General features: G+C 40.1%; 1 protein-coding gene across 3 annotated transcripts in view; it reads left to right on the top strand.

Moving 5' to 3' along the window:
- The window catches only part of Gramd2b (GRAM domain containing 2B), a 112,298-nt gene that overhangs the window by 63,136 nt on the left and 25,549 nt on the right, over positions 1-23,613 (top strand). For 2 of the 3 annotated variants that reach the window (XM_047555968.1, XM_047555969.1), the window contains exon 2: positions 21,895-22,014. In XM_047555968.1, coding sequence (XP_047411924.1) covers positions 21,895-22,014 — 120 coding nt within the window. Of the gene's footprint in view, positions 1-21,894; positions 22,015-23,172; positions 23,216-23,613 lie in introns of all 3 variants that reach the window. The other variant, XM_047555970.1, reaches the window with a different exon arrangement.

The following is a 23,613-nucleotide window of genomic DNA, read 5'->3' as shown; positions in this document are numbered from 1 at the left end:
GAGGTTGAACTTTCTCAATATACAAGTTTGAACAGAGGTGAAATTTTATTGTACAGTATTTTTTAAATTCAAGTGAACTAACAACAGAAGCAATTAGAAACAAGAGAATTCAGTAATTTGGCTGACTTATTATATGTAAAAACCAAATACCTTTCTTACCAACAATACCATATTTAAAAAAAAAGAAGAAATTGGAGAAAGAAGTACAGTAAGGACCCAAAAATATAAAATGACTAGAGATAAATTTAATAGGACCTAAAGTAAAACAGTATACCTACTAAAAAACAAAACTTGAATAAATCAAGTTTACTGTCTTCAAAAGGAACCCTTAACATAACAAAGTGTTCCTTAAATTTATAAGTCTAATGCAACTCCAAACAAGAGCTCAGACTCATGAAAACATTATGGAAGGATCCTAAATTTTTTTCTGAAAGAACAAGCATATCCAGGGAAAGTCTGAATGATGAAAAAATAGACCTATAGGTTATTATGGTGAAACTATCCTAATGAAGGCTCAAAAAGAAATTCAAATATATCTGGAGGTAATTTCAAACCTGTGAGAAAAAGGTGAGACAACTGGTCAACCACTTGGGGGAAATTAGTATTGGAAACATATTTACCCTATAACTAAAATTAGTTCCTGATCAATCAGGTGTTTAAACATCAAAACATAAGAACGGTAGAGGAAAACAGGAACCACTATATAATCTTTTTTTTTTTTTTTGCGGTACTGGGGATCCAACCCAGGGCCTTGTGCATGCAAGGCAAGCACTCTACCAACTGAGCTATCTCCCCAGCCCCTACTATATAATCTTGAAGTAGGAAAAGTCTTGCTGTGCATGGAAGTAAGTTCAGAAATTAAAAGGAAAGATTGATAAATTTAATCAAAATAAATAGTATGATAATAAAGCACCATAAAGATCATCAATTTTGGATTTACTTAATGAAATACACAGAAATGTAATGACATATTTCACAGCATTTATGAAAGGTGGCATTTATCTCTATTCATTCGAGCAAAATAATCTCAGGAATATCTCTGATCTTTTTTTTTTTTTTAACAGACTACATTTTGATTCATTGTGCACAAATGGGGTACATCATTTCGTTTCCATGGTTGTACACAATGTAGATTCATACCACTTATGTAATCATACATGTACATAGGGTAATGATGTCTGTCTCATTCCACCGTTTTTTATACCCTCCCCTCATTTCCTTCTACATAATCCAAAGTTCCTCCATTCTTCTCTCACTCCCCACACCCCTTGTCCCCATTATATATCATTCTCCACTTATCAGGGAAAACATTCAGCCTTTGGTTTTTTGGGATTGGCTTATCTCACTTAGCATGATATTCTCCAGTTCCATCCATTTATTTGCAAATGCCATAATGTTATTCTTCTTTATGGCTAAATAATATTCCTTTGTGTATATATACCACATTTTCTTTATCCATTCATCTGTTGAAGGGTATCTAGGTTGGTTCCACAATCTAGCTATTATGAACTGAGCTGCTATAAACATTGTTGTGACTGTATTACTGTAGTGTGCTGATTTTAAGTCCTTTGGGTATAAACCGAGGAGTGGGATAACTGGGTCAAAAGGTGGATCCATTCCAAGTTTTCTAAGGATTCTCCACACTGCTTTCCAGAGTGGCTGCATCAATTTACAACTCCACCAGCAATGTAAATGTGTACCTTTTTCCCTACATCCACGCCAACATCTATTGTTGTTTGTATTCTTGATAATAGCCATTCTAATTGGAGTAAGATGAAATCTTAGAATTGTTTTAATTTGCATTTCTCTAATTACTAGAGATGTTGAACACTTTTTCATGTATTTATTAATTGCCTGTATGTCTTCTATAAAGTGTCTGTCCAGTTCTTTGACCCATTTACTGATTGGGTTCTGATCTTTTTTTATCATAAAAAATAAAAATATATATATATAACATGATTCAATTATGTAAAATTCCACATAAGTATTTCTGAAATCAGTGGGATTTCCCAGCCTTTATACTCTTCTTCGCTATTCCTCCTCATATTTAAATCATTTGATCATCCTAACAAGAGAGAACCACAACTACTAATACTGATATGCAGCAGCATCTCACAATTATCATTGCAATGGCTAATCCTTACATAAAATTTTTTGTAGACAGAAAATATGTTTTAATTCTAATGAGAAGAGCTCTCCAATGAGAGTTTTCTTAGAAGTGTGTGGACCAGCTTATTGGAAGTTCTTAATGAAATATACTTCTGAATTCCAAGCATTTCACTGCTAAACAGGAAAGAACTCATATGATAATCATGACAGTGGGTAACAGGAATATAACTATTCATGTTTTTGTTTCCCAGCATTGAAAATTTTCACATCAATTCAGAACACTTTTTGCCTGGCAAAATCAAATTTTTTAGGAAAAAAACTTTTCTTAGTGTATTTGCGTGTTTTTCAAATACATATATATATAGACTGGAACAGTTATTAAAAACAGAACCAAGAGTATAATGTAGACTACAGAACTTTCCTCTTCTCTACTACGGGTCAATTCAGGTGTGCTTAGGCTCTGTGGTAAACTGTACGTGAACTCCTCAAACTAATGGTTCTCAAAGCGTGGCCTGAGGACCTTCTGTGTCAGAACCACCAGGGGCTGGGGAGAGAACAGCTTGTAAAAATGCACTTGTTAGTCCTACTTCAGACCTTTTGAAGTCTTTACCTATAAACATCTTAGAATCACTGAACTGAATATCTACCAAGCTGAGATTATTGGGCCAGGTGGGAAGAAAATGTCTTTTTTTTCTTTCACCCAGCAACAGTCTTATAAGGGAGTCTGGGAAAGAGTGGTAAATTTATCAGCACAAATCAGGGCTATGGAAAAATGATCCCTAATAATGATGGACAGTGGTTCATTGACCAAGCCAGGTGCAAACTTCACGGATCAGCTCAGCCTTTATTCAGCAATGAAATCATGCATCTGGTGGACCCACTTTCCTGGTGGAAAATGAAACACTGTCCAAAGGTAGGGGGTTCTGTGCTTATGTAGGTTACACTGAGAGGTGACTTAATTATTGACAGAACATGTCAGTTTGGGCATTCAGGAAACAGTTTTGTGAGAATTTGAAATTGTTGTTTTAATGGACAATAGTTTTACTTGGCGAAGAATGGAGGGTCTGGGGTCAGCATTCAGTGCTTATCTCTTTCCCTTCAGGGTTCCATTGCACAGTCACTGGACAAGGATTAATTTGGGGAAGGATCAATACTTTGGCTTCCTCCCGGAGACTGCCATTTTAGACTTGTTTGATATCTCCTTCCCAGGGAGTGTCTTGTCAGTGGATGATATTTGCTTCCTTTTCAGGGATTGTCCTGTCACTAGGAAAGGATCAGTGTTATCAATGTGTTGCCTTATTCCTCACTTCCTCTTCCCAGGCCACTACTCTGGGGTCGTCATTTTCCATATCTTACAGTAAGAGGGTTCAGGAACACCATAGAGAAGGTTCCTTCCCATTTTCTCTTGTGATTGAGCAAACTATACTATGCAGACATCTGCCTTAAAAACAAGCTGTCTTTCCAGCTAAGAAGAGATTTCCTCAGTGCTCTTTCTAAAGTAACCTGCCCATTTGGTATCTGGAAACATTCAAGGAGAGGATTGAAATTATTGTTGCATAGGACCTGTTTTTCATGAACAGAATTCTATAGGTTCCCCCCCCCAACCCCCCACAGAACTGGCAAGAACTTCTTGCAAGGATAAGGGTCAGGTATCATTTGAGGCATATATTTATGATTGATAATTCTAAGAATCGAATACTCTGAGAGAATTGACCTTTCCATCTAGAACTCCATATTTTGTTTCAAACCCACATACTGCTCATTTTTTCAAAGGGCTGCAGGACTGCATTCAGAGACCTGGCCTAATCCTGCAAATCTCAAAGATCAGATGAGCATGCCTGCAGGAAAGCCCAGTCTTGTACCAGCACAATCCTGGGCCTCGCTGACACATGGTACTGATGGACTGTCACATCGCCCATGTCTGTCATTACTTAGGTTTCTCTCAACACTGTCCGTTGGCTGTGGGGCAAGGGTTACAGGAGAGGAGCAGCTACAGCATGAGGCACAGACAGGATGCAGGTGTGGCTGCATCTTTCAACCAAAATTACTTCAACCTTAATTACTCAGTTATGCTATAAATTTATTAATCCCAAAAAAGTAGAGCAGGCTGGGTTTTTCTAATGAAACCCAACAATAACCGTGACTGATTTTCAAACATTGCCACTATTCCTTTTATCAAGGGATCATGGGATAGCTACCAAGTTGTGGTTGCTCATCCTCTTTGCTGGATTCTGTTCACAATTATAACTGCTTTATGTTGTTCTGTGTAATCAGGAATCTCTCTTACTTCATCCTCAAGGAAGTCAGATTACTGGCCCAGATGTTGAGATTAGGGATGTCATTTCTGTTTTTTTCCTTTCCCCCTTATAGCCAGAGCAGGTAGCCCCCAAGAGAAAAGGGTGTGGTCCCTGATGATGTCAAAGAGGATGCCTCCTACTGATATGCTGACCCTAGCCCTCTGGATTAGGGCAGGGAATGTGACCTTCCTGACTCCCTTTCCAGGTACCCCAAATACAGCTGCCTTAGTCCACTCCAGACCTGAATCCTATCACAGAGCTAATACTTAACATGCTGAGTGACAAGATTTCATTCATTTTAAAAAATCAGTTACAATTTCTAATCTTTTTTGGGGTTCAATATTGGTTTGTTTGGTTTTTGTTTTTTAAAGAAACAGTCTTCTAGAACTACATACTGCAGTAGTTAACAGATAAAAAAAAATAATGTTCTGGGGGATTTGCTTCAAAATAAATAGGAAGTGGAAGTAGTGGGCCTGGATATAGGTTAAACAAGATGAACTTGCTGGTTTATACCTGTCAACCATAAGTGACTACCCTTAATTACTCAGGTATGCTATAAATTTATTAATCCCAAAAAAGTAGAGCAGGCTGGGTTTTTCTAATGAAACCCAACAATAACCGTGACTGATTTTCAAACATTGCCACTATTCCTTTTATCAATGATGTGTAGCTTCTTTGATCAGATAGAAAATGCATACATACCCCAAGTCTTCTTTCCTCAAAAGTTTTTTTAAATAGAGGAGGGAAAAAGTCTGAATTTTCTACATTTGAGGAAGATCTGACAGATAGCAGCTCTGTGCTGTGCATTTCTGCAACACTGGCAATGAGAGGGAGGACCTGGTATGGAGGCAGGAAAATCCAGGCTCTTATTAAGACACCAAAATATGGTAAACATCCCTTTCAAAGCTGCTACTCCCAGAAACTGCCTTTGGCTACACTTAGGAAGCCACAGATCATGGGATAGAGATTCTTCCTCTAGAGCCTTCTCCATTTCTGAGATGGAGTAAAGTGAAGGAAAACAACCCCATTTTTTCCTAGTTTCTTGTAGTCTACAATATCTAGACATCATCCTTTAAATTCTAACAAAGCAAAGCAGACTGAGACATTCAGGTCCCTCCCAGCAGGGATGATGAGGTCATCTGCCTCCGCAACTAGGCCAACTCTACTACCTTTCACCCAGTTCCGTGGGAAGGAGTGGTGAAGCTTCCTCAATGGAAACATTTCTTCCTAACCCACCACCTTGGCAGGATCCTTCTGTCTCATCTTTGTGTGGAAGAATTAGATGGGCAACTGTTGCCTCACCAAGATCACCCTCACGTGTTTAGTCTAATTTTCCTGAACAGGATTCAACCCCCAGCAGACGAGTTCTCTGGCCTTTCCCATGCCAGTCTTCCCAAGCCCAGGAATTTCAAGTGAAATACAGCACTTCCTATTGCTATTTATTACTGTTTGACATAATCAAAAAGGACTCTGGGCTAGAAATCAGCAAATCTGGTCTTCAGGGCTGAGTTCAAGAATAGGAAGTACTTAAGGTAGATGAATTGAGACACTTTGTAGGGATACAGAGATGCCATAAGACCGTGACTCTACCCTTCAGAGGCTTATAGTCTAAGCAGAGGAAAGACAAGCAAACAGTAGCCCATTCATAATTTTTAGGTAAACCTAATATTAAAGTTATAAAATTGCCATAACAGTCATATCTCATAGGGTACTAGAGGGAACAGGAAAAGGGGAGAGGTCATTCCTCAGGACCCCAAAGAGTTTGAGGCAGGCTTCATCTAGGAGGTCACCCAGCCAGAGATAAGTTTTGAAAGATGCACAGTGCTCTGAGGAGACCTCAAGAGAAAGTATAGCAGCCTAAGAGCATGACAACAGGTTAAGAGTCAGAAAGGGAGGCATCAGAATGGAGGCCCTGTTCATTGAACTCATCTTCGTCATCCTGCAGGTAATGGAGAATCATAAGGATTTTTAAAGGGGGTGAAGGAAGGATGTGATCATACTGGAGCTTTTCAAAGATCATAGGACAAAGTGATCTTCCACACGGATGAAAGGAGAAGGTGTCCTATGCAACTCAATGAAGAAGGGAGGGACAGTGTCCCAGGCAGGAGACATTAAAGACCTTACTAGCAAAGCCAACCAAACTAGAGAAAGGAAAGGAGACTTAAGTAAAAAATATTAAGGAGGTAAAATTCACAGATCTTGGTGTCTGGCTGGGCTTGCTGAGAGAAAGACAGACACAGTTTGAGAGTAACAGAGGCTCCATCCCTGAGGCTGCAGACATGTGGTTCCTCGGTGCCCTCAGCTGTGTTCCCTTCTCTCTGAAGTGTGGGTAGCACCTGCTTCACATGCCTACTCCAAAAGGTGGGCAGGAGGGTTAGTTGTGGAGCACGATGTCATGGGGACAGATATCCTTTGAGAATAGCAGGGTTCAATGCAAGCGTCATCATCTGGAAAATCCAGTAGGAAGGAGTGGTGAGAAAAAAGGAAAAAACAAAGAAGGTGTGTCTTCCAAAGCAAGAGGTTCTTAGTGCAGATAGAGGAAATACATGTTTGTGGTGAGAGAAATTAAGGATGGGAAATAAGGATATCAGCTGGAAGACTGAAATCTGTTCAGTCTCAGTACTTACTTCCTTCAAAGAGGTACTGTCATATATAAATTACACTAAATCTAATTTTTCTACCCTGTACAAATTAGTATTTAAAATGTTGGGATAAACATCTCTTTTCAATATTAGTAAGGAGTTATCACTATTCTGCAATTATTTCAAAACTTTTTATAAATTTTTTAATTGGTTTTAGTTTTATATGACAGTAGAATATATTTTGACATACTATATATACATGGAGTATAATTTCCTGTTCTTCTGGTTGTATGTGATGTGGAATTATATTGGTCATGTATTCATATATGAACATAGGAAAGTAATATCCTATTCATTCAACTATCTTTCTTATCCCCTTTCCCCATCCCTTCCCTTCATTCCCCTTTATCTAATCCAAAATACTTCTATTCTTCCCTACCCACCCTCCCTTAATGTGAGTTAGCATCTGCATATCAAGAGAGAACATTCGGCCTTTGGGTTTTGGGGACTGGCTTATTTCACTTAGCATGATATTCTCCAGTTCCATCCATTTACCAACAAATGCCATAATTTTGCTTCTCTTTATGGCTGAGTAATATTCCATTGTGTATATACACCTTATTTTCTTTATCCATTCATCTGTTGAAGGGCATTTAGGCTGGTTCCATAGTTTGGCTATGGTGAATTGAGCTGCTATAAACAGTGATATGGGAGCATCCCTGTGGTATGCTGATTTTAAGTCCTTTGGGTATAAACCTAGGAGTGGGATAACTGGGTCAAATGGTGGTTCCATTCCAAGTTTCTGAGGAATCTCCATACTGCTTTCCAGACTAGTTACACCAATTTGTAGTCCCACCAGCAATGTATGAGTGTACCTTTTTCCCCACATCCTCGCCAACATTTATTGTTACTTGTATTCTTGATAATTACCATTCTGACTAGAGTGAGATGAAATCTCAGTGTAGTTTTAATTTGCATTTCTCCAACTGCTAGAGATCATTTCATATCTTGATACATGTAATAACTATATTTTTAAATTTGCTCTATTAATAATGTGGAATAATCCTATATTATTGACACTAACATGTATAAAACACAGGAGTAAATTCTGGGAAAATCCAAATACGATTGATAGACACTTGCTTTCTTAGGTATGTTACATTAACATTTGCTAAAACCTCATTCACAATTGAAAATAACAAAAACTATACTCTTACTTTTTGTCAGGGAGTAGTATGTGTCTAGTTTTGGAGTTGGTTAAAGCAAAGCTCTTTATAGAAAACAGTTTTCTTTATATATAATTATCCTATTCTTAAGAAATGACAGTGCCTTTCTAGAAGTTGAATTCTATTTTTTATTTATTTTGTTTCATTTGTAATTATATTTTTAATGTTGGGTATTGCTATGTTGCCCAGGTTAGCCTCAAACTTCTGGGCTCAGGTGATCTCCCTGCCTTAGCCTCCCACAAGTAGCTAGGATTATAGGAATGCATCACTGTATCCAGCTGATTTGTTTGGAAAAGTCCTGAGTTTTAATAATGCATAGCATTTTAACAATGAGCTTTTGCACATGGTGCTGATAACATCTGTGCCGTCCGTGCTGTGTTGGTTGCTTGGGATGACTTGCAAGTTCCAGCCCTGTGGATGTCCTATGCTGCCCTCAGACACATCCAGTCTGAACTCTGAGATCAGAATACAGGAAGCAGAGGGAGTAGAAATGGTGAGTTTGAGAGGGGCAGGAATGGCAGTGCCAGGTCTCTGGAGCACTCTGGTGCTGTTTTGGACTCTCAGTGCCTTGAACTCTGCTGCAGTGCCCACACATCTTGGTCTTTCAACGCACTCTGACTTTTGATCTATTTTTTACTGTCCCACATGGAACAGAAAGACAGAGTTACAGGAAATAAAGGGTATAAGAGGAAGGGAAAGGCTTTAGTCATCATGGCTGCCAGCCAGGGTGGCAGGAGGCAGATCTTCCCTCCTGCGCTTCAGGTCCAATGCCTGCTCCCAATGGTGAGGGCCAGAGTAGCTCAGCTTGGCTCCATGGGGACAGGGACAGTTCTCAAAACAAAAGCAAACATTTGTCTTTTCCAAGTTTGCTTCTAATGGCCCTGTTTTTTGTTTGTCTGTTTTAACCTTAAATGTTAGTGCATTATTAATAGGTGTGATATTCCTTTCTGGCCAAATGCATGTATTTCTGGCATGATATATTCTGCTTCCTCTTCCCCTGAATAAAATTTGTTATTGTGGGTATAATTTCACTAAGGTCACAAGAAGAGAATTGAAAATTAAGAGGATTTATATGAAGGAATGTCCTGCCGGTGAAGTGTATTAGCAATGCCTCTCTGGGGTGCCTCTTTCCTTCTTTTACTTTCCACCTGATCCTCATTCATTCTTTTCCTGGGAGTGAAAACCCTTATATTTTCATCTGTTCAGGTTGCTATAACAAAACACCATAAACTGGGTAGCTTATAAACAACAGAACTTCTCATAGTTCTAGATGCCAGCAAATTCCGTTTGGTGAGGGCCCTGTTTCCTGGTTCGTGGATACCTGTCATTTTACTGTGTCCTTACAGTGGCCAAGGCCATGAGCGCCCTCAGTCTTCTATTATTATCAATTTATTTATTTACATGGTGATGTATGCACTTTTTAAATTAGTGCATATTAAGTATACAGAAGAGTGAATTTCATAGTGTCATATTCATACCTACATCCCACTTAAGAGAGTTCCACTCTTGTGACCCAGTCACCTCCCAAAGGGCCCAAACCTTTGTACCCTCTCCTTGGGCATTTAGAGGGCAAGGTAAGAATTTTGTGGAGACACAGAAATTCACATCATAGCACTACCGACATTATTCTCTTGCAATACCCATCTATCAGAAGATTCACAATATTTTTTGTCAGCAGTATCATTTTCATAAACGATCTCATCTCAGGAAATCATGGCAAGACCTGTTATTCCCCTGACTTCAGAAGTTCTTTGCTCAACTGTACCCTTTCCTCCATCAGCAAGTGCAGTACCTCAGCCTGAGAATTCTGTCACCTCCCAGTCGTCCTTCTACAAGTGCTTCCTCTTTGGGGCATTCCTAAGGCCCCAGCTACCTGTTCTTTCTTCTTTGCATGCTGTAACTTTTTATGACTTTAGCCTGAAATCCTCAACCTCCCAATTTTGTGCTATCCTTGGTCTTTTGTTCCTTTAAACCCAGGGTTCCAAATTCATCTCCTCTATGTTGGACCCCACTTAATTCTGAAAATCCCAAGGAACACTGTTAACATTATTTTGGGTTTTAATGGAATTGGTAGCACAATAGGTTTTGGTTTTATATATGTGTGTGTAACTATTAATATGTTTATGTATGTGTTTTAGTTGTCAGTAGACACAATACCTTTATTTTATTTATTTATTTTTATGTGGTGCTGAGGATCAAACCCAGTGCCTCACACGTGTAGTGGTAGAACAAGCGTTCTACCACTGAGCCACAACTCCAGCCCTGGGTTTTGGTTTTTATCCATGTGTTTAATCTCTTCGTTTCAACTCTAAATGTATTGGGAACAGGGCCCACCCCTATGTTTGTTCTTCCCTACCACATGCAAGATGCAGTAGGTTCAAAAACTATGTGTGTGGATGTTTATCAAGCATATAGGATTGCTTTTGGTGTAGACCAGATTTTCATATGAAAATTTTAGATGGCCTTACCCAAAGCCAGATGAAAGAACTTAGTTATTCTTAAACTCTATGATTCCTACTTTTAGAGATAGGCCCACTTATAAATTTGACCTGTTGCAAGTCTGGTTTATGTGAACAGCTTTGCTTCATTTTGTCATTCAGAATTATCTTTAATTCCAAATGGCTCTTTTGATTTATTACATGGCATATTTTTTTCTATATCACCTCCCAAAAAAATATTTCCAAGACTCCCTAATCCATAGTTATTTCCAAAGAACCTGAACTACTTTTTAATTTTATTTGATATGCATGATATTTTAAATATTTGCCCTTCTAGCTAAAGATTTGTTAATTGTACTTTATCTACATTGTTTTTCCTGGACTTTGTGTCCTGTTCTTGTGCATTTCTATCTTTCTGTTTGGGTAAGGTTTTCATTCTATTTAAAAATCTGTTCTCTCTGCAATAGATGCCTGAGGCCAAAAACCTTAATCCAATAGATGCCCTCTAAAATCTCTTAAGTGTACAAAAAGTGGCTTATTTTAGTATTCAGCAATTACTAGCAGAAGAACAGCTTCAAAAGGGAATGGAGATAGAAATATGAAAAATATTTAAAGTCTCAGCCCCTGAGAAGGTTATATTCTGATTTGATAACTGAGATGTATTCAGTATGTATTTTCAGAAATTCTGTTAGCACTAAGCAATGCAAAATGATATTTACTTACGTGCTGAGGTTGTGAATAACAAAAGAGAACTATCAGCAGCATCAGTCTACCTTGACTGGAAATTGGAGAAGTCAATTCTGCCTCCTTCGTGCATTTTCTTGTCATTTTTCCTTTATTGTTTTCCAACGGTGCTTGGCCTCAAAATGCCACTGCTGAGAAGTTATTTAGCTCGATTGTGGTTTTGCTTACTATTGTTGTTTCTTCCAATAATAAAGACAGTATTTTCCTATTTTCATATGGTTTCAAAGTATTGCTCTCCTAACTAATAATCAGTTTGAAGAATAAGTTTGCACATAATGCTAATTCAACAGAGGGAAAGTAAAAATACTGGACTTTTCCTCCTCCCACCCCAGCTCTCAGCAAGGTCCTATTCCTATAGGACTTGTCACCACATTTAGAAAGGATATTACCAGGTGAATTCTGAGATAAAATTTAAGCCCAAGCCTTTTTTAAAAATGTGGATTGTTGTCTTGTATTGCAAATATGTTCAGTTGTCCAATCAATAAGAATTAATTGCACAGTTTCTTACATCCAGACATTGGAAATTAAAAGGGAGAGAGGAAGGGTATAACTGGACTGTCCTAAGGCTAGAAAGATGGCGGGCAGTTGTTGGGGGAGCAGGAAGGACATTGCAGGCCAGAGGAACCAAGAGCCATACACAGAGGAAGGATGGAATATGACATCATCGAGGCTGAGGTTCGAGGACCCACAGTCAGGGCTGAAATGGAGAATTTCTTTTGAAAAGTAGAGGGGGACTGGGGAACTCTGGAGGGTCATGGCTCTGTTCAGAGGCTTCATCTGGTGCTCAATAGAAAGCCATTGTTGGCTCAGGAGCAGTGGCATGACATAATGGAGGCGATGTCTCAGGGGTATGAATCAGGCATTGATGTCCCAGAAGACTTGGAGAGGGACACCCTGGAGATCGTTGCTGCATGTTCCAGGGGTGCAAGGGGAATTTCAGCAGCTGCAGCTGTTCATTTCATCTTAAGGCACCAATAAAGCTCTTGGGGGCTGGTTTTTACTTGTTTATTTGTTTGTTTTTAACAAAAGCTAGTTTTCTATCCCTTCAGAATCAGAATCCTGTTGAACACTTTGTGAAATAATGTGAGTTGTCTGGAGCTTTGAGAAAAAGTAATGATTTAGAAAAACAGACTTGAGAGTAGATTTAAAGGAGGAAATGGAACAGGGACTTGCCCATTTTAATGGGGACAGAGAGAGTTTCATGAGACCAGATTAAAGAGGTATTGGAGCCAGATGGGAGCCTCAGCCACACCATCCTCCAGCCCTGCTGTTGAGTGAGATTTAGGAGTTATTCTGCTCAGGACTCAACAGAATTAGTTCTCAAACTGGCAGAAATCTTCCTCTGCAAAGTCATATACTCCTTTTAAAATTGTTGATTTATTTTGGACTCTTTCAGTTTTTTAGGCAGTTATTAACAATGTTCTTTCTATTGTATCTAAAACAGACTTTCAAATTCCTTCCCGCCAAGCTACGGTTCCTCTCGTGTTCCTTTAACTGTTCATGGTAGCGGAGCCATCTGCACCACCCCACAGGTATTGGTCTTTCTCTGCATTCATCTGGATGCTCTCTCTGCAGTATTTCTTCAGCACGGGCCGCTTCTTGCCTTCCAATTCATCCCCCATCTGCCTTTCCATTTTCTGTCTCCAGCCTCCCCAGTTCCTGTACACCAACATGAGAATAGTCCTACAGAAGTGCATGTCTCATCAGACCCCTTATGAGACACATGGGTCAGGGTGGGCGATGAATATCTCATCATTTCCTTCCTCTTTTTTACAAATCTTCAGTTAATCCCGACTGCCAATCAAAGTCTAAAAGCAGCCGGTTCTCGTCAGGAATCAAGCTTCATGGCCACCTAACTACTACTGCTTCCTGCCGCCTGTACTTCAGAAAACACAAGCTGCTAGATTTCCTTGTGAGCATGTGACCCCTCCTTGGCATGATTTAACTTCTGCCTTTCCTCATGTTTCTTACCCTTTTGGTATTTCTGCACATCCAAATCATATGTACCCAGCTCAAATATCAATCCTTCTATAATCAGTTCTGCACAATTATGGTTTTCTGTGAGCAGAGGTGGCACCCAAGTAGTAAAGGAAGGTTTCAGTTTTTCCAATCTAAGGAACTGTTTTGTTTTTACTGGTTTATAGGACAAATAGAGATGTTATTGACATTTCTGCTTTCTTGTACTGAAATATGTTCCTGGCACTTATTGCGTGTGTGTGTGTCTGTGTGTGTGTGTGTGTGTGTGTGTGTGCGCTAAATTTAAAAAGACACATCGCCTCAGGCCTCCTTCTTTCTTTACAATTAAAAGACATTCTGAATTCCTGATTTCTTTATACTATCCCTTATCATCTGTGTTGCTCTTTATGTGCTCAACTAAAATTCCCAGTAAAGGCCGAATACCTTGAAAACACAGAATCTGGCATTGAGTTTTACACAGAGTAAGAACTCCTCTGAAGATAGCAGATCTATTTTTATTATTCACTCTGCATTTTATATTTTGTCTATAGATTTATTAATAAAGATTTTTTTTAATTTTAGAGTGTTTACCAAAATAATGTAATTTTATAATGAAGTCAATACCAGCTCTCCCATCCCCTATATGACTAAAAGTGGTTGCCACTTTTAACGGTATGGATTTTAATTGTATTAGTTACTTCACTGTCTGTAAAAATATGTGTCCTTCTCTTTCTTGCTTTATGAATTTTAAACCTGATCTCTCAACTTCCTGTTTTGATGGAAAAGACTCAGCTTACCTTTTTCTCTTCCAACTCCAATTGTTTTTCTTCTTCTTTTTTGGTGCTGGGAATTCAGCTCAGGGCCTCCTGCATGCTAAGCACATTCTACCACTGAGGTTAATCCCCCAGCCCCCCACTCCCAGTTTTAAGTGGCACTACACCCTTCCTATTCTCATTCTCATGCATTTTTCTCTTAATACATCAGTCTAATCTCTTCTTAAATCAATCTGACCTCCCACCTTTTAGGATAAAAAGGGAGTAGCCTCTGCCCTTCACACTCTCATTTTCTTCTTTAGTAATGCTTTCTCCCTCCCTTCCTCCCTCCCCTCCTCTCCTCTCTTTATTCTGTTCAGAACACCTGTTCATTTAATAAAGATGTGCCTGCCTTACAGGCGGCTTATTTTTCCCTCTTGCCTCTTTATCTTTTTGAATGTCTTACAGCCCTTGGTTAATATATAGATCTCGTGAATAAAGTGACATTTAGTGACGTCTTGAAGGAGATGAGAAGATCGCGTGATTTTCTGAGGCGATGAGGCCAGCAAAGATCTCTCCCCAGAGCTCGGGGTGTGGCTGGGTGGAGTGAGCGAGGGTCAGAGAGATCAGGAGGTTGGACGGGGCAGATCTTGGAGTCTGTGTTAGGCTATGACAAGGATTTGGACTCTGGGAGGATTGGGAAAGAAATGGTTCTTCCTGCTTCGTGAATCCAAGGTTATTTTTTTATGTGTGCTGTCTTTTCTCTGAAGATAGTAAGTGGGTTTGGGGTTTTGTGTATTTTCCTTTTTGCTTGTTTGTTTCAATTTTCTTCTGTTCTCTGCAGTGAGTTTCCTTGGGATTTTACTTTCTTATTGGTTTATCTTGGTCTTTTCTTTCAGACTTTCACAAGTTTTCTTTAAGATCCGACAATCTTTGCCTATCGTTTCAAATTTAAGAACAAGGGACTGGTGGGGGAAAGAAGTACTAGAGTCTCTGTCCTGGACCTTTGTTGTCCATGGACAGGGAGATGGCCTCTGACTGAGGACCACCTTATTCAAAATGGAAGGTCAGGGTGGACCCTGGGATTCCATCCCACGTGCTAGGTACCCTTGTTTCCTGCACCTCAGGTTTTAAGATTCTTTAGAAATGACCCTTCTGATATTTTTCCCCCTTGGGCTGAACTCTTGACTGCTTGCCATTTGGGTCTGAGCATGGGAACTGGGAGAGGGCTGTCAAGGGTTTCTCACAGGCACTTTCAAATCTAATGTTTTGGCAGCTTCTCACCAACCCCTCCTATAGCACCTCTCTGAATTGCTAACAAACAGGTCTCTGTTCTAGTAGGTCACACCGATGCTCATGCTGTAGGCTATTGTGCTGCATGCGTGAAGATTGCACTTTACTCTCTATGTCCCATTTTTCAGAAATTTGGGAAAATCCCTCTTCTACTCATGGTTTCCCATCATTCTTGTATCAGAATTATTGCAACTTATAGAAATTCTCATTTTATATGCCTTAGAGAGGGGAGGCAAACATTTTCCCATTCTCCATCAGATTTGATAGAATGTTTGGAGAAGGTAAGGGGAAAAAAATACTGGTTTTGGCATATCTTTTATCTATCTGCCTTTTATCTGTCTATAAATCTATCAAGAAAAAATAAAATTTGTCATTAGTGGCTTATTTTAATGTCACACTGACCCCTAATATCTACTAAATATTTAAGATTTTTTATTTAAAAAGCCACAAGTGGAGGCGCATGCCCAAAGTCCCAACTACTGGGAGGCTGAGGCAGGAGGATTTCTTGAGCACAGGAGTTCAAGGCCAGCCTGGGCAACATAGTAAGGCCCCCAAGTCTTAAAAACAAAGGCAGTTCTAGGGTATTGCCAAGAATCCAGGAGGCAGTAAGAAGAATTATTCTTCCTAAATGTTTTGATCAAAAAGTCATTAGAAAGCCAGGCACAGTGGTACACACCTGTAATCCAGAAACTCCAAAAGCTGAAGCAGGAAGATCACAAGTTTGAGGCCAGCCTCAGCAAACTTATTGAGAACCTGTCTCAAAATTTAAAATAAAATAAAATAAAAAATTAAAGGCCTGGGGATGTAGCTCAGTGGTAGACTTCCCCTGAGTTCAATCTCCAGTACCAGGGGGTAAAAATTAGAAAAATTGGCAAAATATTCATACAAACAGAAAATTTACAAAAATGGGAAACTTGAATAAGCTCTTAGCTATATGAAAATATACTCAACCTTGCCCATAAGAAATGCAAATTAAAATTGTAATGGGCTTTTTTTAACATCTCATGTAAAGATCAAAAAGTTTAACACTGATCATTATTAAAATGATTATTATTATTCTATGTACCAGATACTCTTTTTTAATGTGTCTATATTTTAACACTTCATTAGCAGGAATGTGTAAATACAGCTACATATTGCAGTGTGAGTCACAGAAGCCCTACCAAGGGCAGTTTGGCAATAACTATAAAATTTTTTAAATCACATGCCTTTTAACATAACAGCTGCATATACAGGAAATTATCCCATGGGTATATTCACATACATAATAAAAATATAAAGACACTTGTTGCAATGTTCTTTGTATTTGCAGAAGACTAAAATTCACCTAAATGCCCATCAATAAGGAACTGGTTGAATATAGTTCATTCATTATAGTGGAACTCTGATGCAATCATTAAAAAAAAAAGAATGAGGAAGATCTATTGTATGTGATAAGGAAAGAACACTGAAATACAGTAAGTAAAACAAAACAAGGTGTAGATTATTATGCTGTCATTTATCTTTAAAAGGCACGCAGGTGCACACACACACACACACACACACACACACATGCACGGATCTCCCAGGAAGAATACACAAGTTTCTGGGAACAGTAGGTGCTTACGTGGAAAGAAACTATGCCACCATCAAACAGGGGTAGAAGGGAAATTTGTTTCCTTGTTTGTAACTTTCAGATTTTGTACTGGTGCTTATAGTACCTATTCAGAAACAAATATGTAAATAGATAAATAAATGTAAAGTGTCTAGACAAAGATACACTATATTAGAGTTACAAATGGAAGGCCATTCTGGACATAAAAATCTACCTTGGGAGATTCTGAATTGACCAAATTGGAGTTTACAAGTCACCCAGCTGTCCTCGGCTCCACTGCCGACTTCGCACTTCTACACGCCCCCTCTACTTCCTTCTTTTGGTTCCTAGATGTCTGTCTGCCCAGCAGCTCCCAGGAACCTCCTCTGTCCCTGTAGGTTAACTGTTTGATTCCCAAGTATTGCAGTCTTTGCTGGCCAGCCACGGGACTACAGGCAGGCACACACCAGAAACAAGGAAGGAGTCGTGAGTCCCCAGATCTTGGTGAGTCGGTCTCCGCTGAGCTTACAGCGTGTCAGCAACACTGGGCTTTCCCTGGCCCAGCCTTGACCCTCGCAATCTCATTTCCAGAAATGTATCCTGTGGAGATCTTCTTTGTTGGTCACAACGGTCATTTGAAAAATGATGATCAGAGGGTTGTTGTTTTGTTTTTTAATGATAGTGGGTGTAAAACTACCCCACCTGTATTAGCATAAGGAATTCAGTGGGATTTTTTTTTTATGCCTTTGCTTAGACTAATTTAACATGAAGTAGACTCAAACAAAGGGAATCACTGCTGTAATTAAGAAGGAGCACAGCCTCCTGGACTAAACCACAGTGTGACACTTGTTTTCATTCACCTGAATTGCAACTTAATCATAGCTTCTGCCAGGTGGCTACTTATTTACCAGGCCTTGCATGTGAGGATATCTGAATGTAATACATTCTCAGCAGGAGGGGCAGAGGGTCGGGAAGACTGAGGTGACAGGAAAGGAGGGTCGAGTTTACCTTAAACTCACAGAGACTATCACCAAGAGGAATGATAGTTAACTCTATGTAAGAATTCTAGTTATGAAAAATTGTGACATCTGAATTTATGTCATCATCAGACCACTGAGGTCTGGGCAGTGACCAATATTGGGTCATTGATAAGGATAGTCCGACCTGTTTATTTATAGATTGTGTAACCATATGTAATCATTTTATTGAATCCAGCTTGTTGTAGTTAGTAATAAAAATGCTTTCCCCTAGTAGGTGAAGTCCCACTTGGTGGGTGTAATCATGACTGTCTCACTGCTCTGAAATTCCTACTGAAGAGCTTTCAGGACCCATAGCTGATGCTTAAATTGGGTTGGAAATGGGAGAAGAAATAACCTGCCAGGGCCAAGTGAAGGTCAATCCTGTGTTTCCAGCGTCATCTGCTGCTTTTATGGGTACTTAGAACTGTCAGCTCACTTATCTCTCATGAAGCTCCAAGCATCTTACAACTGTTACCAGCAGGGACCATTCCAATAAGTATTTGTTGAAAGAAGAAAATTGGGTTTTTTGTTTATTTGTTTTCTAGTTGAGTATCTTAGTCAATCTCCCTGAAAAGGCTTGGGGTTTTGCCTCAGTGGTAGAACAATTGTCCAGCATATGTGAGGCACTGGGTTCAAGTCTTGGCACCACATAAAAAAATAAATGAAGTTATTGTGTCCATCTACTACTAAAGATATTTTTCTAAACCCTGATTTTCTTATTTTCATGATTTAAATAAAGATGTTCAGCTTCATGGACAGTAACTTTAAAGCTACAGAGAGTCCTTGAGGAAGCATTCCACTCCCCTCCCACACTCTGCTCACTCAGACACACACAACCCTATCTATTATTTGGATTCTACATAGTTTCGGTCTGGGTTTGACAAAGCCTCTAAGGTAAGGAACGGGGAAAAAAAAAAAAAAAAAAATTCACCTGTTAGGAATTAGCTTGTTTGAGCCTAAAGCATCTTAAAAAAAAAAAAAAAAAGATTCTATCTCCCTCGCTCTCACTCTTGCACGTGCTCTATCTCTCTCTCACTCTCTTTCTCTCTCATTTTCTTTCTCTCTCTCTCACCCTGTGGGCAGACACTCTGCCTATCTGCTTAATAAAATCTCTTGCATGAAAAGAAACAAAACAAAATAAAAACTAACATGGAATTGACCCATAGATGGAATTCACTTTCTCTTTGAGACAATACATAACAAATCCCACATCAGTCAACATGTGATGACCACAGTGAGCAAAATGCAGAACTGAGCCCTGTGGAAAAACACAAAGTTCCCTGCCTTTAAGGAACTGGTATAGTCACTGGATAACTAGGACCTTTGGGAGAAAAGTTAACAACTCAAGGCATTTATTGTTTAGGGGCCTGGTGAGTTACATGGAAGCTTTAGAAGGATGTCTCCTGGTAGGGCCCTCAAGCACAGGACCTGCACTGAAGACAAGCACAAGTCTAAGGAAGAGCCAGGTGGAGGATATCTGGAAATTGCCTCTTTTAACTTAAGCACGCCTGGGTGTTTTGCCTTGCAAGATGTTGTTTGGATAGGATGCACAAATGTTGTAATCTTTTCAGTGCCAAGCTAGAATCCCTGAATCAGAACCACCATGTGACATTCAGCACTGAAGTGCCTGACCAGGGAGGGCAAGGTCGAGAAGGGCTCAAAGCCAGATGGACTGGACTTCCTTTACATCTTGGTGCTGGACTCCTTGTGACCAGAGCAAGAAGCGCCTTCTCCCTGCCAATCCATTATCCAGGGCATGGCCTCGAGACATGGTGCCTTTTTCTGAGTGGCTCTTAGCAGGAATGGCTCTTTCTACACAAAAATGCTGTACAGAACAGCAATGGCTCTGCTTTCAAATCTTATTCTGCTCCCACATAAAACTTAGTAAATATTTAAGTGAATGCTGAGATGGATTGTTGAAGTTCCACAGGCAATTAGTCTCCCTACCTAAGGAGGGCTTCTCAAGTCCACTTCTGCCCAATGCTTTTAAAGAATAGGAGTAATATGTATGTCTTAGGGAATAAAGAGAAAAGGCAGAGCTGGGGTTGTAGCTCAGTGGTAGAGCGCTTGCCTAGCTTGTGTGAGACACTGGGTTCGATCCTCAGCACCACATAAATATAAATAAATAAAATAAATAAATAAAATATTGTGTCCATCTACAACTAAAAATTTTAAAAAAGAAAAGGCAAAGGTACGTACCAAGGCACCTTCACAATTTGAAAACTCTAAGTTCATAAGTTAAATTAATACTAAAATAAAGTTCAATTATTTTATTTTAAACTAAATCAGTGTTTTCTAATAATAGTTCAAGGTCTCTCATGTAACCTTTGTCACATAATGCAGTACAGATAAGAACTAAGCCTTTTTAATATACTTGAGTGCTTTTAAGTCCTGGAAGAACCAAAGAAGTAGAAGGTTGAATCTCTGTGCTCCAATATGTCTACTTAGGAAAAAAAGAAATGCTAACTAAAGAATATCAGCCATTCCTAGGGATTATTATCTAGTTGGTTATCATTGTCAGATACACTTGGTCTTGATTTTGACTCTAGGATAGGACTCCTAGAGTGACTACAATGTTTCTGTGCTGTGGCAAAGGCTAAGCAAGCAACAGCAAAGCTTAAATGGACCAATAACATTTCCTGCCTGCTTGGTCATATGCAGGTGGAAATATCTAATAAGTTGTAAATTAGGACTGAAATGAGGTCACCTGTCATAGCAATGCCATTTTACTGTGTCTTGCTTTATGTTCAACTACTAAGGGATTCTTACATCCTCAAAAAATGTATCTTATGTGTTCATTGCTGTGCAGGCTGGCATCAAAGAAGTTCCAATATATTAATAACACCTTCTCTTCTCCCCTCAATATTCCTTCTCCTGCTTCCCACATTGGAAATTGTCTCCAAATGGTCTTCAATCACCATCTGAGGTAGCTTAATTCTGTGTGCGCCATGAAGGTTGTCGTCCACTTGTTAGTGGTTCATTGTGCAAATTCTCTTGACTCACCTTTCCATCTATTCCCTTCCACTCTGTCTTTTACCAGGGTCAGATCTAGTTTTTCCAAAACCACTTGATCATGACCACATACTGTCACTATCCTTGACCCTTTGGTTAGTGTAAAGATGAATAAGATTTCCAATATGGGGCTCTCACATTGAAGAGCTAGTAAGGAGGATAAATGGACGAGTAAGTGGTTGGGGATGGATGGAGGGTGGGGAGAGAGAGTGAGAAAAAGAATGTGCACACAAATACCTTACAGGTGGACAGAACTGAGTTTGAATTGCAACCAAGGTAGAGGCTAGCTTTGTAAACTTAGGCAAGATATTTGATGACAGCTTCAGATATCTCATCTATAAGGTAATCATTCCTATCCAGCCTGGGTGGTTGTAAAGATTGAAGACTGTAAATTGCTTAGGGAAGTGGTTGGCTAAAACAACAACAACCCAAAGTGGAACTTTCATGACTACAAAAGGTGATAAGTGACATAAGAGAAGTACAAACAGAGGGGGTGGGAGTTCCCAGCACCTGCAGGCAGCCACCCCTTGTGGGCGCCTGCGCGCTTGCGCACAGGGGCCCTCCCAACCTCCAGGTGATCTGCTGCCCAGCACACGCCTAGGCTGGTCAAAGCTAGGCAGTGCAGGGCCCACAGGCACAGACCTGGGAGCTAAGGCGTCCTTGCACAGTCAGCCTTTACAAGTGAAGTAGGTGTGACCTGCAGCTATTGCCCTCAGGGCTCCAGCCAAGAGGAGTCAGATGGAGATTGGAAAAGTGCACAGTTGTCCAATTTGACGGGCCTGTCGGTGGAGATTGAAGATCATTGGCTCTCCAGAACTCCAAGTTACTTCATCGTTTTTTCCTTCCACTTCCCTCTGAATGTCTAAGGTGAAGCGTTTCTCTCTTTTCTCCAGCTCAGAGGCTGAGAATGGTGTGGAGGACAAAAAGAAAGTCTGCAGGTCTCCCACAGCCCAGTCCCCTACCCCCTCTGTGGAGGCCGAGTCCCCAGATCAGAAGAAAAGCATTTGCCTGCGGTGAGTCTTCACTTAACTCTTTGTTCTCAGGGTTGTGGGAAGCACTGGGGTTTCTGGTTTTATGGTTGGTGTTAGGAGCATGGACCAACTGTAGGTAAATAAGGCCTCTGAGAAAGATCAGCGTGTTCTTCCTTGACAGCCAATCACTGGCACTTGGCTTCCTCTCTTTACTTTCTAGCAGCATCTTTTTCTCCTCCTGCCCCAGCCTTCTGAAGAGCAGGTACCCTTTTCTAAAAGCACTGATTTTGCAGACTGATGAAGCCAGGAAAACCCACTCCCAAGCACAGATTTATGAAGCACCTGCAAAGGCTGACCAGTTGGAGATGGGCTCAGCCTCTGGGCCTGTCCTCTCACTTTCCTGGGAACCATGGAAAAGAGCAGAGGAGACCCCATCCCAATGATCTGCCAGGCCACTTCTGCCTGTGACTAGGCCATCAGGGAGGCTGGGAGGGAAGGAGTACTTTGAGGGGCGTAACTGTAGTCTCCATCCCTCTCTGAGGCACCAGCTACAAAGAGGGCACCTAAAGTTGCTTTTTAACTCTTTAAAGAGAATAGCTAGACCAATGGTCAGTTATAAGTAAATGTGCAATTTTTTTGTTTGGGTTTTTTTGTTGTGGTGGTGGTGGTGGTTTGCTTAATTTTTTGATTTGTTTTGGTTTGGTTTTTGAAATACAGTGGATTGAGCCCAGGCCCTTGCACATGCTAGGCAAGCGTACTACCACTGAATTACATCTCCAGCCCCAAATGTGGGTTTGTTTGTTTGTGTTTTAATATTTTAGTTGGGGGCTGGGGTTGTGGCTCAGTGGTAGAGCACTTGCCAAGCATGTGGGAGGCACTGCGTTCGATCCTCAGCACCACATAAAATATACACAAATAAAATAAAGGTATAAAAAATATATTTTTTAGTTGTAAATGGACACATGCCTTTATTTTATTTATTTATTTTTATGTGGTGCTGAGACTCGAACCCAGTGCCTCACACATGCTCAGCAAGTGCTCTACCATTGAGCTACAGCCCCAGCCCCCACACGTGGTTTTTTATCTCAACTGAGGAGCAATTGCTCCTTCGGCATTATTAGAACTGCTGCTTTCTCCCTGAAGCCTCTGCTAACAGACAATTAACTAACTCCTGCCTTTCACTTCTTTCCTGGCTCCCAGCCCATATCTTCTCTCCAAATCTATTCTTCCTTCAGGACCATGTGTAAGTTTTAACTCTTTCTCTAGATTTCTCTTTTCAGACTTCAGTTTCCAATTATTTCTCCATCTCTTCTGCATGCCTGTCTTGTAGCATCTGTTTTCACCCTCCCTTCCACAGTAGTTTCTTGTCAGAGCATCCTGCCTCACTCACCAAGTGAGTCTCTCCACAAGGACACGAAATATGTTATTGTTTCATGTATTTTTCAGCAGCGTCGACTGGTTCCAACAGTCACCTTGCAAACACTATTGGTTTTACTCGACTTCCGCAGGCTTCAGATGAGAACAGCACTTTGCATCAGAGAGGACGCATGGCTCTGTGGCCTGTGCTATTGCACGGGGTCAATGCTCTGCTTGCTGGGAAATCCTTAATCATTTTTGTGCACGGGCTGCACACTTTCATTT

The sequence above is a fragment of the Sciurus carolinensis genome, chromosome 6 (genome assembly GCF_902686445.1).
Source record: "Sciurus carolinensis chromosome 6, mSciCar1.2, whole genome shotgun sequence".
In the NCBI taxonomy this organism is placed as follows: domain Eukaryota; kingdom Metazoa; phylum Chordata; class Mammalia; order Rodentia; family Sciuridae; genus Sciurus; species Sciurus carolinensis.
The sequence above is the reverse complement of the archived record's forward strand: the minus strand, read 5'-3'. Positions and strand labels throughout refer to the sequence as shown.